General features: G+C 50.2%; 3 protein-coding genes across 5 annotated transcripts; all 3 read left to right on the forward strand.

The window, feature by feature from the left end:
• The first annotated feature begins 129 nt into the window (after positions 1–129).
• Positions 130–2,467, forward strand: LOC120903925 (zinc finger protein 563-like). The gene is made up of 2 exons (XM_040313598.1): positions 130–382; positions 457–2,467. The coding sequence occupies exons 1-2, from the start codon at positions 266–268 to the stop codon at positions 2,386–2,388; spliced, it is 2,049 nt and encodes a 682-aa protein (XP_040169532.1). The 5' UTR covers positions 130–265; the 3' UTR covers positions 2,389–2,467.
• Positions 2,468–3,289: 822 nt separating this feature from the next.
• On the forward strand, positions 3,290–5,304 carry LOC120905061 (zinc finger protein 845-like). The gene is made up of 2 exons (XM_040315728.1): positions 3,290–3,443; positions 3,511–5,304. Exons 1-2 carry the CDS (start codon positions 3,327–3,329, stop codon positions 5,302–5,304), a joined length of 1,911 nt encoding a protein of 636 aa, XP_040171662.1. The 5' UTR covers positions 3,290–3,326.
• Positions 5,305–5,522: 218 nt separating this feature from the next.
• On the forward strand, positions 5,523–13,177 carry LOC120900614 (THO complex subunit 2). Of its 3 annotated transcripts, none has more exons than XM_040307870.1 (13): positions 5,523–5,660; positions 6,142–6,307; positions 6,372–6,631; positions 6,711–7,095; positions 7,162–8,064; positions 8,138–8,872; positions 8,944–9,537; positions 9,624–10,239; positions 10,316–10,723; positions 11,099–11,248; positions 11,327–11,367; positions 12,537–12,689; positions 12,781–13,177. In XM_040307870.1, exons 1-13 carry the CDS (start codon positions 5,608–5,610, stop codon positions 13,135–13,137), a joined length of 4,821 nt encoding a protein of 1,606 aa, XP_040163804.1. In that variant the 5' UTR covers positions 5,523–5,607; the 3' UTR covers positions 13,138–13,177. The 3 variants fall into 3 exon arrangements, with proteins under 3 accessions (XP_040163804.1, XP_040163807.1, XP_040163806.1); XM_040307873.1 differs by having other exon boundaries at positions 12,784–13,177; XM_040307872.1 differs by having other exon boundaries at positions 10,319–10,723.
• The last annotated feature ends 729 nt before the right edge of the window (positions 13,178–13,906 follow it).

Raw genomic sequence — 13,906 nt, forward strand, 5'->3', positions numbered from 1 at the left:
TAAACATCCAACATAAAGATAATCATTAAAACATTACTCGTTTACACAGAGATTCGTTAACGTACCTACTGTTTGGCCGTTAGACACTCCCAGGTGTGCGCTGCTTGGAATGCGTCTGTTAACCTGTCAAACCATTGCGAAGCAGGCGCGAATAGTTGTTTACCTCGGAACATTCAAGAAATTACAACACACTTTGTACGTTTTGTGCATAATTTCGCCGCTCGAATCTTTAAAACATTATCGTGCCTTTTTATTGCAAAGAAAAATGGACGTCTTGGCGACGTGCCGACTGTGCCTCGAACCGTACGCACCCGTAAATGGCAGTTTCTGTCTGAGCAACGACTCCTTTCAAGCAGCGATACAGCGTGTATTCTCGTTCGAGGTGAGAACTGCACCGATATTTATTGTTACCAGTACCTAATCTCTTAATTATACTGCCTTTTTTTTCGTCTGCAGCTTAAACCGGAACAAAGCCTGCCCGAATATGCCTGTGGCATGTGCTCGATCAAAGTATGGGAGTTCTTCTCCTTCAGCAAGTTGGTAGAGGAGAACCAACAAAAACTGCTGTGTTTGGTACAGGCGAATGCTGAAGAGTGCAACACCCTAACCGAGGACAAAAAGAACGTTATCATCATTGTTGATGACACCGATAATGTTGCGGCGGCGAATAGCGCGCCCCCAAACGCTGCCATTGATGACGGGCCGCAGACCGAGGTCAGTGCTGGAGGTGCTGGCACGCCCAGGTTGCAAGATGGCACAACAGTGGAGAGAGTGGCTTCGAAAACAGTTGGGACGATTGATGGCATTGAGCTTGATGAGCATATCCTGCAAGAGCTGGAAAATGAAGACACCGAAAATACTAGACCGCGTGACGTGAACAAGAACTTGGAAAAGCCTCGTAAAACCGCAAAAATACTATTACGATCTATTTTTATGAAAAACAAACTCAAATCTCTATCTTGCGGTCGTTGTAAGCAATCATTTGCCCAAAAGAGTCAGCTAGCTGGCCACAGTTGCAGCTCGCCTCGCTCTAAAATACGATCCGTTGTGCAGGCGAACGGCGGCATGGCGCAAAGTACCGGCGATCGGAAGCAGTCTAACACGGAACCTCATGAGCAAAGCGATGCAGAAGACGCTTCGGACAATGATCTCCAGGTTCTCGCATTATGTAGAGCAATGCTCGATACTACTGACTCAAGCCTGAGATCGAATGAGGAAGAAGAAGCATCCAATCTGCCACCGACCGATGGAGCGTCCTTCCCTTGCGATCAATGCGAACGTACCTTTCCTACCAAAAAGCAGCGTACCAAGCACCAGTACCATCACAAAACGACAGAATGTCCGATCTGTGGGAAAGAGATAAAGCGCAAGTACCTGAAATCACACATTGCCGCTCACGAGGACGCATTTCGCTGTGAGATTTGCATGACCAGCTACTCAAGGATACACGAACTGCGCCGGCATAAGGCGGCGAAACATTTTATCCATGACACGTTTGCGTGTGCGGAGTGTAACCGCAGCTTTCCGAATGGGAAGATGCTGATCGCACACCGACAGAAGATGCACCGAACAAAGTGCACGCTCTGCGATCAAATGATAGGAGTCGCAAAGATGAAGCAGCACATTGCTTGGCACGAAGCGATGGAACCCGAAGGGAGCAAAAAACGTCCGGAGACACAGGACGGTCGGTTCCGGTGTGACAAGTGCAAGCAAACGTTCACCTCCAAGAAAACGCTGAGAGGGCACCTCAAGAAGGCTATACCTTGCCAGTGTCCCATCTGCAAGAAAGTGTTAAATCCCCGAAAGGCAAAACAACACCTAGAGGCCCACAACGGTCCGTACCAGTGTGAAAAGTGCGACAAATCGTTCGTCAATGAGCGAGGTTTAAGAAGGCACACCGCAAAGGCTTTACCGTGCAGGTGTCCCACCTGCAAGGAGGTGCTAAGCCCTGGCAAGGCCAAAAAGCATCTGAATGCACACAAAGAGTCGTTGCGGTGTGAACAGTGCGGTAAAACGTTTACCACCAAATCGAACTGCAAGAGACACTGCGAGAAGATTTGCAAGGGGAGAGAAGCCGGAGATGCTACTCCAAGCGTGCCTCGGTTCCGGTGTAAGACGTGTGGCAAATCGTTTGCAAATGAGGTGCTTTTACAGAGTCACAGGGATCGTAGTACACCTTGCAAGTGTCCCATCTGCAAGGTATTGCTAAGACCCAAGAGGGCAATAGCCCATCTGGCATCACACAAACGTGCATTCCGGTGTGACAAGTGTGGGAAAGCGTTCCACAACCGATACAACTGGCAGCAGCATGTTCAAAGAGATGTGCCCTGCAAGTCTCAATCCAAGGATTACGCGTTGAAGGTTAAAGTTGAAGTGCAGGAAATGTAACCTTTATCAATATTGTACTAAATTTTAAGTATGTTTGTACATGTTAAGAAACATAAACTAGCCAAACTTTTTACAGAAACTGCTTTCGATGTTCTTTTAGTTAAGATGACTAGAGGAGTATTGCAATACAGGCGGTCCCCGAGATACACGGTACCTCTTATACGCGGATTCGGAGATACGCGGTTTTCTAAATTTGACAGTTCTTTGAGCAAATTGTACTGATTTGACACATCAATTGTATATTGCCAAATAATTTCCATTTCGATCGAATGTTAAAAACTATTTCAAAAAGTTTAAAACTGTTATATACAGTCAGAATCATATCAAATAACTCATAAAGTGACTAAAACCGCCCCCTACTTGCAAAATTACACGAAAATTAGTGAAATTTTAGCTGGAAATCACGAGATTCGACTTACGCGGAAATTCGAGATACGCGGTATTTTGCGGCCGTTTTCGGTCCCCATTAACCGTGTATCTCGGGGACCGCCTGTACATACAAAAAAACATTTATCGTGCCAGACCGTAAGCAAAACAAATGAGAGGGTGCGAGTATTTAGGAGGCACTGTGTTGGTTAACGGAAATTTCGAAATTTAATAAACATTTGACAGTTCGTGCTGTTGGACGGTTTTTTAGCTTTTTCTTCCACGGGCAGTTGAACCGATGTTTGTGTCTACACTTACAATTTTTTATAACGATTAAAACCATATTTTTAGACGTAATATAAACAATTAAGAAAGAAATTTAAGCATTGATTCGGTTACGCGTTCTTACAGTTTGGCCGTTAAGCACTCCCAGTGTGCGCTATTTGGACAACGAACTGAAATGTCAAACGCAATTTAAAACAGGCTCATCCGCACTTGTCCACTTGACTAAATAACCAAGAGTTTTCATGTTTTAGCATGTTTTCGCTTGCTATGTTTTAGTTCACTTAATAATGGAAAGCATGGCAACATGTCGACTCTGCCTAGAGCAGTATTCTCCGAAAAATAGCAGCTTTTGCATACTGAATGAAGCATTTCAAGCTGCATTACAGCGGGTATTTCCGTTCGAGGTGAGATTACAACGATGTTTACTGTTACACGGTTACAGATGTCCTAACCAAATTCCTTTTCTTGTAGGTTCACCCAGAACCTAATTTTCCATATTATGCGTGCGGCGTGTGTTCGGGAAAGATTTTTAACTTCCACTCCTACGTCGGCTCAGTGGAGGAGAACCAACGTAAACTGCGTGAAGGGTTTCTGATGCTTGCGAACGGTTCAGAAAGTGATTGCACCACCGAAAACGACCTAAAAATTCGATCTGACTGTGTGCGGATTAAGGAAAGCTCACCCCCACTCGCGAATGACGGGCGGCTGGACGAGGTTAGCGTTGGTGGTGCATGTGTGTCCAAGCTAGAAGATGACACAGGGGAGAAAGAAATGGCTACTAAGGTAGTTGGGTTCATCGATGACATTGAGGTTGAAGAATACATTATACAAGAACTGATACCCGAGGAAATCCCTAATATAAGGAATTGTGAAGAAGAATCGGTCGAACCTTGTGAAGCTGCGGAAGATATCGTCCCGGTTCGGTCCGTTTCCGAGCACAATGATGACGCATGGAACGATGCACAAAACGTGGCAAGCTACACTTGCAGTTGGTGTAAGCGAACGTTTGCCAAAAACAGTCACATTTGTATCTCGTACGATTATAGCGCTAAGAAAAAGTTGCACAATTCTAGCTCTCGATCCCGTGTACAATCGAATGGTAACATGGGACACAAAGAAACTCCAAATGCTAGCGATCGGAGGGAGTGTGAAGCTCTTTGGTCAAATGTTGCTGAAGAAGCTTCCGAAACCGGTTCCCGATCTCCCGAACTACGCGGACCAATGCTCGATAGTGACGCAAGCATGAGATCCCGCAAAGCAGCGGCCAACGAAACGTCCTTTTCGTGCGATCAATGCGAACGTACTTTCGCCAGCAAAAAGCAGCGAAATGACCATCGGTACCATCACACCCAGACACAGTGTCCGATCTGTGCGAAACAGATCAAACGCAAATACTTGGCTTCGCACGTTGCCGCTCACGAGGGTGCATTTCGCTGTGAGATTTGCATGCGCACCTACTCTACGCGCAATCATCTGCGCAGGCATAATGCTGTGAAACATTACATCCGCACCACATTTCCATGCGCGTTGTGCAAGTGCAGCTTTCCCAATGCAAGTGCGCTGATCATACACCGGCAGAAGATGCACCGAATACAGAAGTGTTCGGGGTGCAATAAAATGATAGGACCAGCTAAGATGAAGGACTATCTAGCTGCGCACGAAGGTGCGCACCGGTGTGGCATGTGCGGTAGAACGTTTGCCTCTAAAAAAGGTTTGAAGAGGCACACCCAAAAAGCTATACCTTGCAGTTGCCCTATCTGCAAGCAAGTGCTAAGTCCCGGAAAGGCAAAAAAACATCTGAATGCACACAAAGAGCCGGTGCTGCGGTGTGAAACGTGCGGTAAAGTGCGGTTTACAGCCAAAGAAAGGTTGAAGCTGCACATCCAGAAAGCGGTACATTGCAAGGATATGGATGGAAATGAAGGCCCCACTGGCAAGAAAGGGCTGGCACTTGAAGCGACAACAACAGATGCACACGTGGCCTCGTTCCGGTGCGAAACGTGCGGTAAAACGTTTAGCAAAGCGCAAGGTTTAAAGACGCACACCGAAAACGCTACACCGTGCAAGTGTCCCATCTGCAAGAAAGTGCTCAGCTCGAAAAAGGCCAAAGAACATATGGAAGCACACAATGGAGCGTTCCGGTGTGCGAAATGCGGTAAAACGTTCGCCAGCAAATGTAGCTGGGTGAACCATAGTCAACGAGTTAATGCTTGTAAACCTCAATCAAAGGACTGCGCGAATAATGTAGGTGCGATTTTGCAATAAAAAATATAATTTATCTGAAATGGTGTACATGTACAGAAAATAAAATAATAATAAAAGTTCAATGAAAATAACGGTTTTTGTGCACGTCCCCGACCGAAACGAAAATAAACAGCGTTTGAAAATGCGTGCCCCACCGTACCTGTCAAAGCTGTCACTCGCAAGCGCGTTTACAGCCGCCCGCCCTGGTTGAGCGCTTGACAATCGACGCCATTTTCCGATTTGCCATTTTTATAAACAAAGTGCTTGTGGACGGATGCCGTGTCGCCGAGTCGTCGTGCGTGTTATTTCACCCTACTGACGACCATGTTCAACGCCGAAGTCTGGAAGCTGTGGGAAAGAAGCGGAAAAACCGAGTTGTAAATATCCCCCGTTTTTCTCCAAGCCCGCCCCGTATCGCTTGTGCATCTGCTCGTGTGTCGGTGGAACCATTGCCACTGCAAAAAGATAGGCCCTCTCTCTCCGCATGTGTGTGTATGTGCGCCATGTGAAAACGTCAAAGTGACGAAATTCGCTTGCCTCCTCCGGATGGTGCGGAATTTCTAAAACCGGCAAAATGAATGGCTTCCCCTCCACGGCCCTTTTGCAAAGGGTTCAGGACAAGCAGAACGCAAAAATGCTCACGTCTCACCGACCGGGCGCGCTAGATAGCTGCTGGATGCGGTCCTTCCCTTCAGCACCATCAAACCACCCTACCCACCCACCAGTAGCCCCCCGCCTGTCTCTGCTCCCTAAACCACTGCCCATTCACTAACACAGTGCGTATTACTATGTTCTCTTGGTGTTGTTTTGTTTATGTGACCGTTCCTGTGTTCCCGATGGACGGCGCCATCCATCCAGCTTGAAACACTGCAAGGGACTTCTGAAGGACGAACAGCAGAGTCCACTGTTTGGGAAGGGCGAGCGCAAGAATGGCATCTCCCGAGCAATCTACGAGCTCGTCTCGCGTGGCATCCACGGGCAGGTGAAGAAGGAGAGCGTGCTGCAGATGCTCGGAGAGCTGGTGGTAAGTAACACGCGGCCGGCCCCACACTGTAGCCTTGATTCACGCAGCTGCTTTCCACTTCCAGAGCCTACATAGTGACGTGCCCTCGATACTGTTGGACGTGTTCGGGATATTCGATGCGGAAACGGCAACCGCGGGCTCGGGCGACGGTGCGCCGCCGAGCGAGGAGCGGACCAACTTTTGCTACATCGCCAAGGAATCGGAACGGTTCGTGTCGGAGAAGCTGCTGAAGGAGCGGCTCGAGATCGACACGCTGCAGGATGTGGGCACAATCAAGAATCGTAGCTTTTACACACGGTTTATCAAAGTGAAAACGAAGCTCTAGTAAGTCGATTACGCGTCCAAACCCCATCCCGTAGGCTGTAATTTGTGTAATGTCTTGGTTTTATTTTCGGTTTTCCAGCTACAAACAGCGCCGGTTTAATCTGTTTCGCGAGGAAAGCGAAGGGTACGCCAAGCTGATGACGGAGCTGAACCAGGAGTTCAACCAGGAAACGATGACGGTACAGAACGTGCTGGAAATCATCAAATCCCTCATCGGCTGCTTCAATCTCGATCCGAACCGCGTGCTCGACATCATACTGGAGTCGTTCGAGGCGCGGCCCGAGCAGGATCGCATCTTTATTCCACTGCTGCAGGCGTACATCAACGACGGTAACATCATCTGCGAGGTGCTCGGGTACAAGTATCGGTACTTTGCGGACGCGCAGACGCCGGGGTCGCTGTTTAAGGTCACCGCACTGCTGCTCCAGCACGGTGTCATCAAGCTGGACGATATTTACGCTTGGGTAGGTCATTGGTTGTTTGCTTGCAAAATGGTTCCTCCCGTGCTAATCGTTTTCGTTTTCTGCCAGTTAAATCCACCGGACAAATCGATCGTGGCGGACTGGGAGGCGGAAATCGCGCAGGCGAAGGAGTACGTGCGCAAGCTGAACGTTATCCTCACGAACAAGGACAAGGAGCCGGAGCAGGAGCCCGAGTTCGAGACGGCGCCGGAAAAGTACGCCCTCAACCAGAAGTGGGGCCTGTGCGAGGCGTTGCTTACGATCGGCGACTGGAACACGGCCCAGCAGCTGATCCGCAAGCTGCCGGACCAGTCGGTCATGGTGCACGAGCCGATTGCGCGGGCCCTCTGCCGGCTGCTGCACATGATCATCGAGCCGGTGTACCGGCTCAAGTGTGCGCTGCCGGCTAACATCAAGGGGCGCGCCATCTCGATGTACGGCGTGCTGAACAAACTGGCCCCACCGCCGGTCACCTCGCTGACCAAGCTGCGGCTGCACGCGTTCCCGATGTTTGTTGCGCTCGGCCCTTCGCTGCACTACGATTCCGTGCTGCTGTACAAACTGTTGCGCCTGATGCGCGTCATACTGACCGATATGAATGTGGACCCGCTAAATCCACCCAGCCCGGGAGCGGGGAGTACGCTGACGGAGCACGAGCAGCTGTACTACGACATCCTGTCGCTGTTGGATGCGGCCGTGCTGCCGTCGCTCGCGTACATGGACTGCAACTGCTGCGTGGCGGAGGAGATTTGGTCGATCGTGAAGCTGTACCCGTACCAGTATCGGTACAGCTTGTACGCGCGCTGGAAGAACGATACGTTTCAGCTGCAGCCGCAGCTGATACACCGGCGCGGCACGGCGCAGAAGCAGATCAAAGCGCTGATGAAGCGGGTCAGCAAGGAGAACAGCAAACCGGTGGGCAGGCTGATCGGCAAGCTGAGCCACTGTTCGCCGGGCTTTCTGTTTGAATATGTAAGTGGGGTGATGGGGCTTTTGCTCCCCCAACTACTACTAACTGCTAACGTTCTTCGCCTCTGTTTCGTAGATTCTACTGCAAATACAGATCTATGACAATCTGATTGCGCCGGTCGTGGATTCGCTCAAGTATCTCACCTCGCTCTCTTACGACGTGCTCGGGTACTGTCTGATCGAGGCGCTCGAGCAGGTCGACCGGAATCCGATGCAGAACGATGGCACCAGCATCTCGCTGTGGCTGCAAAGCTTGGCCAACTTCTGCGGTGCGATCTACAAGAAGTACAACATCGAGCTGAGCGGGCTGCTGCAGTACGTGGCGAACCAGCTCAAGTCCCACAAAAGCCTGGACCTGCTCATCCTGAAGGAGGTGGTACAGAAGATGGCCGGCATCGAGGCGGCGGAAGAGATGACGAACGAGCAGCTGCAGGCCATGTGCGGCGGGGAGCTGTTGCGCGGCGAGGCCGGCTACTTTAGCCAGGTGCGCAACACGAAAAAGTCGTCGCAGCGGCTGAAGGAGGCGCTGGCGAGCAACGATCTGGCGGTGGCGCTGTGTTTGCTGATTGCGCAGCAAAAGCACTGCGTGATTTACCGCGAGACGGCCCAGAGCCATCTGAAGCTGGTGGGCAAGCTGTACGACCAGTGCCAGGACACGCTGGTACAGTTTGGTACGTTTCTCGGGTCGACCTACTCGGTGGAGGAGTACGTGGAGCGGTTGCCGACCATACACAACATGCTGCAGAAGTACCACATACACTCGGATGTGGCGTTTTTCCTCGCGCGTCCCATGTTTTCGCACGCAATCAATGTAAGGCGTGTCACCAACACCACGTTGCTTCAATTCGTTATGAAAATGTCGCTTTGTTCCTCTCTTTGTAGCAAAAGTACGACCAGCTGCGTAAGGCGGAACCGAACGGGAAGAAGCTTTCCACCTCGCAAAAGATGGCCAAATACCTCGAGGCAACGGCCCACGTGATGAATCCGGTAATCGAGTCGGTGCGACCGCTGCATCCGCCCAAAATTTGGGAAGACATCAGTCCCCAGTTCCTGGTCAGCTTCTGGTCGCTGTCGATGTACGATCTGCAGGTACCGATGGAGAGCTATCAGCGGGAAATTAGCAAGCTGAAGCAACTCTCGATGGCGGTGATGGAGTCGAAGGAGCAGAACGCTTCAAAGAACAAGAAGGAGCAGGAACGGTACGTGGCGCTGATGGACAAGCTGCAGGACGAGCGGAAGAAGCAGCAGGAGCACGTGGACAAGATCATGCACCGGCTGACGAACGAGAAGGACTACTGGTTCCTGTCGCGGTCGGCCAAATCGGCCAAAAACGAAACCATCACACAGTTCTTGCAGCTGTGTTTGTTTCCGCGCTGCACGTTCACTGCGCTGGACGCGATCTACTGTGCGAAGTTTGTGCACACCATCCACAATCTAAAGACGGCCAACTTTTCCACGCTGCTCTGTTACGATCGGGTATGTGTGTTTGCTTGTGGAAGGTGAAGCTTTAGAAACACTGGATGATTATTCTTATCCACTTCAATGCACCTTTTTCTGCACAGATATTCTGCGATATTACCTACTCCGTCACTTCCTGCACCGAGAACGAGGCCACCCGGTACGGACGGTTCCTGTGCGCGATGCTCGAGACGGTGATGCGCTGGCACTCGGACGAGGCGACGTTCAATAAGGAGTGCGCCAACTATCCCGGCTTCGTGACCAAGTTCCGCGTCAGCAATCAGTACTCGGAAGCGATCGATCACGTGAACTACGAGAACTATCGGCACGTGTGCCACAAGTGGCACTACAAGATCACGAAGGCGATGGTGTTCTGTCTGGACTCGAAGGACTACATGCAGATCCGCAACTCGCTCATCATACTGATGCGCATACTGCCCCACTTCCCCGTGCTGACCAAGCTGTCCCAGATCCTGGAGAAGAAGGTGGAGAAGGTACGCGAGGAGGAGAAGAACCAGCGGCAGGATCTGTTCGTACTGGCATCGAGCTACATCGGGCAGCTGAAGGCAAAGGCGAGCCAGATGATGCTGGAATCCGATTTCCATCAGGTGCCGGAGAAGACGTTTAAATCGGCAGCGGCCACCACAGCAACAGCAACGGTCGCGAGCGATCAGCAGCAGCAGGGAGCAAAGGCGTCAGTTAATGGTAGCGATGTGAAAGGTAGGCATTTTTTTTTTGTAGAGAGCGAGTTATTGGGCTAAGAATCGAGTAATAAATCAAAATATTTTCTTTCTAGCAGGACAAAGTACAAGGCAAACCAGTGGAACAGGAGGCGGAGGAGGAGGCACGAGCAATTCAGGATCATCGATCGGGAACGGTACCACGGGTGGAAATGCGGTCTCATCCTCATCGTCCGGCTCGGTGGGCTCAAACGCGAACGGTAGCCTCGGTGCGGGAAGCGAGCGCGGAGCAGACGCGATAAAGAAGGAACCATCATCATCGTCCGGTTCGCGCGACACTGCCAGCTCCTCGTCAACGAACCGGGAGTCGTCCGTTTCGACGTCGCGCGAAAAATCCTCCAAAGAGATCAAGCGCGAGGAGCGTGCGCGGGAGAAGGAACGGGAGCGGGAGGAAGCGGCAGCTGCCGCCGCAGCACTCGCGTCGGATCGTAAGCGGGAGAAGGAAAAGCGGCGCGATAAGCGAGGTATGTAAAGGGTAGAAGAGTGAGAGTGTGAGCGAGTGTGTGACAGTGTGAGAGAGGATGAGAGAGAATGTGAGAGAGGATGGGAGAGGATGAGAGAGGATGAGAGAGGATGAGAGAGGATGAGAGAGGATGGGAGAAGATGAAAGAGTGTGAGAGAGGATGAAAGAGTGAGAGAGAGTGAGATAGAGTGAGAGAGAGTGAGAGAGTGTGAGAGAGGATGAGAGAGGATGAGAGAGTGTGAGAGCGTGTGAGAGAAAGTGTGAGAGCGTGTGAGAGAAAGTGTGAGAAAGAGTGAGAAAGAATGTGAAAGAGCGTGTGAGAGAGAGAGAGCGGTGCACAGAAATCAAATTTCATGATAATCTTCCCATTTCGCAGACCATTACGAGCACGAGCGTGAATCGAGGGCCAGCACACGGGACCTACCGCCAAGGGATCGCAGCGAACGGGACCTGAGCTCGGTGTCCAATTCCAGCAACGAACAGCAGCACAGCAGCAGCACCCGACGCCCACCGGAGCACGATAGAGGTACGTTTAGTGCGGTGAAACATAACTACCAACTGTTCCTTTTCTCATATGCCCTTTCTCATCTTCCACCATTTCCAGAGATGAAACGCCGCAAGCTAGAAGGCTCTAGCTCCTCGAAGGTTAGTATACTGGAGGCGTGGCACGGTCGGTAATATGGACCGTCCGGATGGTGTCTCTTCGCAAACTCGAAAGGTTGGCAAACAAGGATGGCCCAACATGTCCAGGCGCTTCGGGAAAGCAGAAGAATGTCAACGCAACCGATGGTGGGACATTCTTCCGTTAGAGGGTCGCTGTTTTGATTGGTGTAGTATTGATGGTGTCGAGCAAGGAACAAATGAATTGTTAAAATACGGAACACGGCACTAAGAGAGAGGGGTTTTTTGATGTGCGGTTGATCGTTGCGGGGATTTGTCATACTTCGTAAGGCCACGCGCTGTTTTGGGATCAACACTTGTCGAATACCGCTCCCATCAAGGGCATTGCGCCGAGATGGAGGAAGAGTCACTGCTAAGCACCCCAAAGGATGGTCGTTTGCGTCCCCCGTGTTGAGGTTTTTTTGGAAATGAAAAGGCTGCTGGTGATCGAGAATCGAGCAAGATGTCTTCTACACAGCGACCGACACACCCTGCCCGACGAGTAAATCAAAATGCAACACAGGGACAATCGCGACTGCGTGGGGTTTCTGTTGAAGGCAATCAAGAAACAAGAACTAGCTCTTGTGTTCGACCGGTTTTTTCTGGTACCACCAGACACCGCAGTGACCAAAGTGAGATAGAAAAGTGCAACAGGTCGTTGTGTAAACTTGTTACAACAAAAATCATGCCAACGGAAAACAGAGGTATGTATAGTGTGTGCAGGACACTTCATCAAAACAATTATACTTTCATCTTTGCCGGGATATCCTAGGAAAGGATTGAGTTGAACAACGGTTGAAGTTCAACGGGAGGGAGAACGATCGTTTTTTAAATGCAATAGTTTTCAGTTCTAAAAATTTGGCTTTTAATAACGGTGGACACGCTAATACTCTCCTAATCGGGCCCGGCTATCGGATACCTTAACTCCCACTGACACTCCCACTGTCCTTCTCACTACACGTGACACGTGGGAACAGGGCGGTTTAAAAAAACCGGTCAATCCCAGAGCGCTTGAATCCCTTTTGCTCTACTGATCAGTTGCGAACGAGACGAAACATCAAGACGGGAGAAGTATTTGCGATGGGATAAGTGTGCTTGCAAGGATTTCATTATTAATCGCCCCATTTTGCCCTATCTCTCTACCACTCACCCAGAGCAAGCACAATGAGGGTGCCAGCACCAGCAGCTCCAATCAGCAGCTACTGTCCGAGTCGAAGAAGGAGCGCAGCAGCAAAACGAAGGACAAGCGCGACAAGACTGACGAAGAGAAGGAACTGCGCAAGGAGCGCAAGCTGGGCCGAAAGCGGGTACATATCATATTACTATCCAATTGTGGTACACGCCTCCGTCCATCAGTTTGACGCTAATTAATTTGAACTTCCTCTATTGACTTTCCAGCAGGATCGCAATTCCGAGGATACGCTGCTGGCGGACAAACGGCTCCGCCGGGAGGAGGAAAAATCGAGCAGCAAGCTGCTCTCCCACCAGAACGGTGACAACGATCGCGATCTGCGGCACCTATCGCCGATATCGTCCTCGCACCGGGAAAAGCACCACCATCATCATCTCGGCATGGCTCCGTGTTCGCCCTCCTATAATCCATCGTCGCCATCAAACTGTCGTTCGCCCGCCTATCATCCACCGTCGCCACCCTACTGTCCCGACGATTATCGCGAACGGTCACACGATCGCGGGCTGGATCGGGGCGAGAAGCAGTACTTTACGAAGACTTCCCGTACCCGCTCGGGCCATTAAGAGAATTAGAGACAAAGGTAAAGAGAGAGAGAGAGAGAGAAAGAGAGAGAGTTGTCAGTTGATTGTAAAAACAAACTCCACAGCGAGTAAAATGAGGAAAAAAAAACTATTTTTAAATAATAGAAAACATAATAGCGATCACACACAGACACAGACACACACACACACACACACACACACACACACACACACACACACACACACACACACACACACACACACACACACACACACACACACACACACACACACACACACAGACGTACACAGGTACACACAGGTACACGGTAATGAGTCCTTTACAGTGGACCCTATTTTGGGATCTCTTCTTCAGCTCTTGTTCTGTGTTGTGTGGTTGTGGCTGTAGGTTTAGTACATTGTATTACAAAGGACACACAATTTCCCTTTATTTCCCTTTCCTCCCCTTTTTGCTCTTGATTTTTTGCTGAAACATTTTGTTGATTTTGATGCCACGATCCGACACGACAGGACTTACACGTTCCGAATTACAGCCGGGACAAGATTTACAACCTATACAGTTCAGCTACAGTGTTCATGTGCATTCGGATGTTTAGGAGAGCGTGGGTAGTGCTCAGTTAGGTTAAGCCAGATAGCTACTAGATAGCGCAAAAATTACACCGATTATGAAGAGAAAAAGAGAAAGAGAGAGAGAGAGGGGAATAAACTCAAACCTCTCTACGTATTTGAATTGATCCTCAGCCGTGCTTTTAATTATTGGTCGATCGCCACGTGCTGTATAAGCGCGTGT

The sequence above is a fragment of the Anopheles arabiensis genome, chromosome 3 (genome assembly GCF_016920715.1).
Source record: "Anopheles arabiensis isolate DONGOLA chromosome 3, AaraD3, whole genome shotgun sequence".
NCBI classification, from domain to species: Eukaryota; Metazoa; Arthropoda; class Insecta; order Diptera; family Culicidae; genus Anopheles; species Anopheles arabiensis.

Bases quoted from the DNA above. Each gene is read 5' to 3' on its own strand.
- LOC120903925 (XM_040313598.1), top strand. From the start codon at position 266: ATGGACGTCTTGGCGACGTGCCGACTGTGCCTCGAACCGTACGCACCC. The intron at 383-456 runs GTGAGAACTGCA...TTTCGTCTGCAG, and splicing joins AGCGTGTATTCTCGTTCGAG to CTTAAACCGGAACAAAGCCT.
- LOC120905061 (XM_040315728.1), top strand. From the start codon at position 3,327: ATGGAAAGCATGGCAACATGTCGACTCTGCCTAGAGCAGTATTCTCCG. The intron at 3,444-3,510 runs GTGAGATTACAA...CTTTTCTTGTAG, and splicing joins AGCGGGTATTTCCGTTCGAG to GTTCACCCAGAACCTAATTT.
- LOC120900614 (XM_040307870.1), top strand. From the start codon at position 5,608: ATGTTCAACGCCGAAGTCTGGAAGCTGTGGGAAAGAAGCGGAAAAACC. The intron at 6,308-6,371 runs GTAAGTAACACG...TTCCACTTCCAG, and splicing joins AGATGCTCGGAGAGCTGGTG to AGCCTACATAGTGACGTGCC. The intron at 8,873-8,943 runs GTAAGGCGTGTC...CTCTCTTTGTAG, and splicing joins TGTTTTCGCACGCAATCAAT to CAAAAGTACGACCAGCTGCG.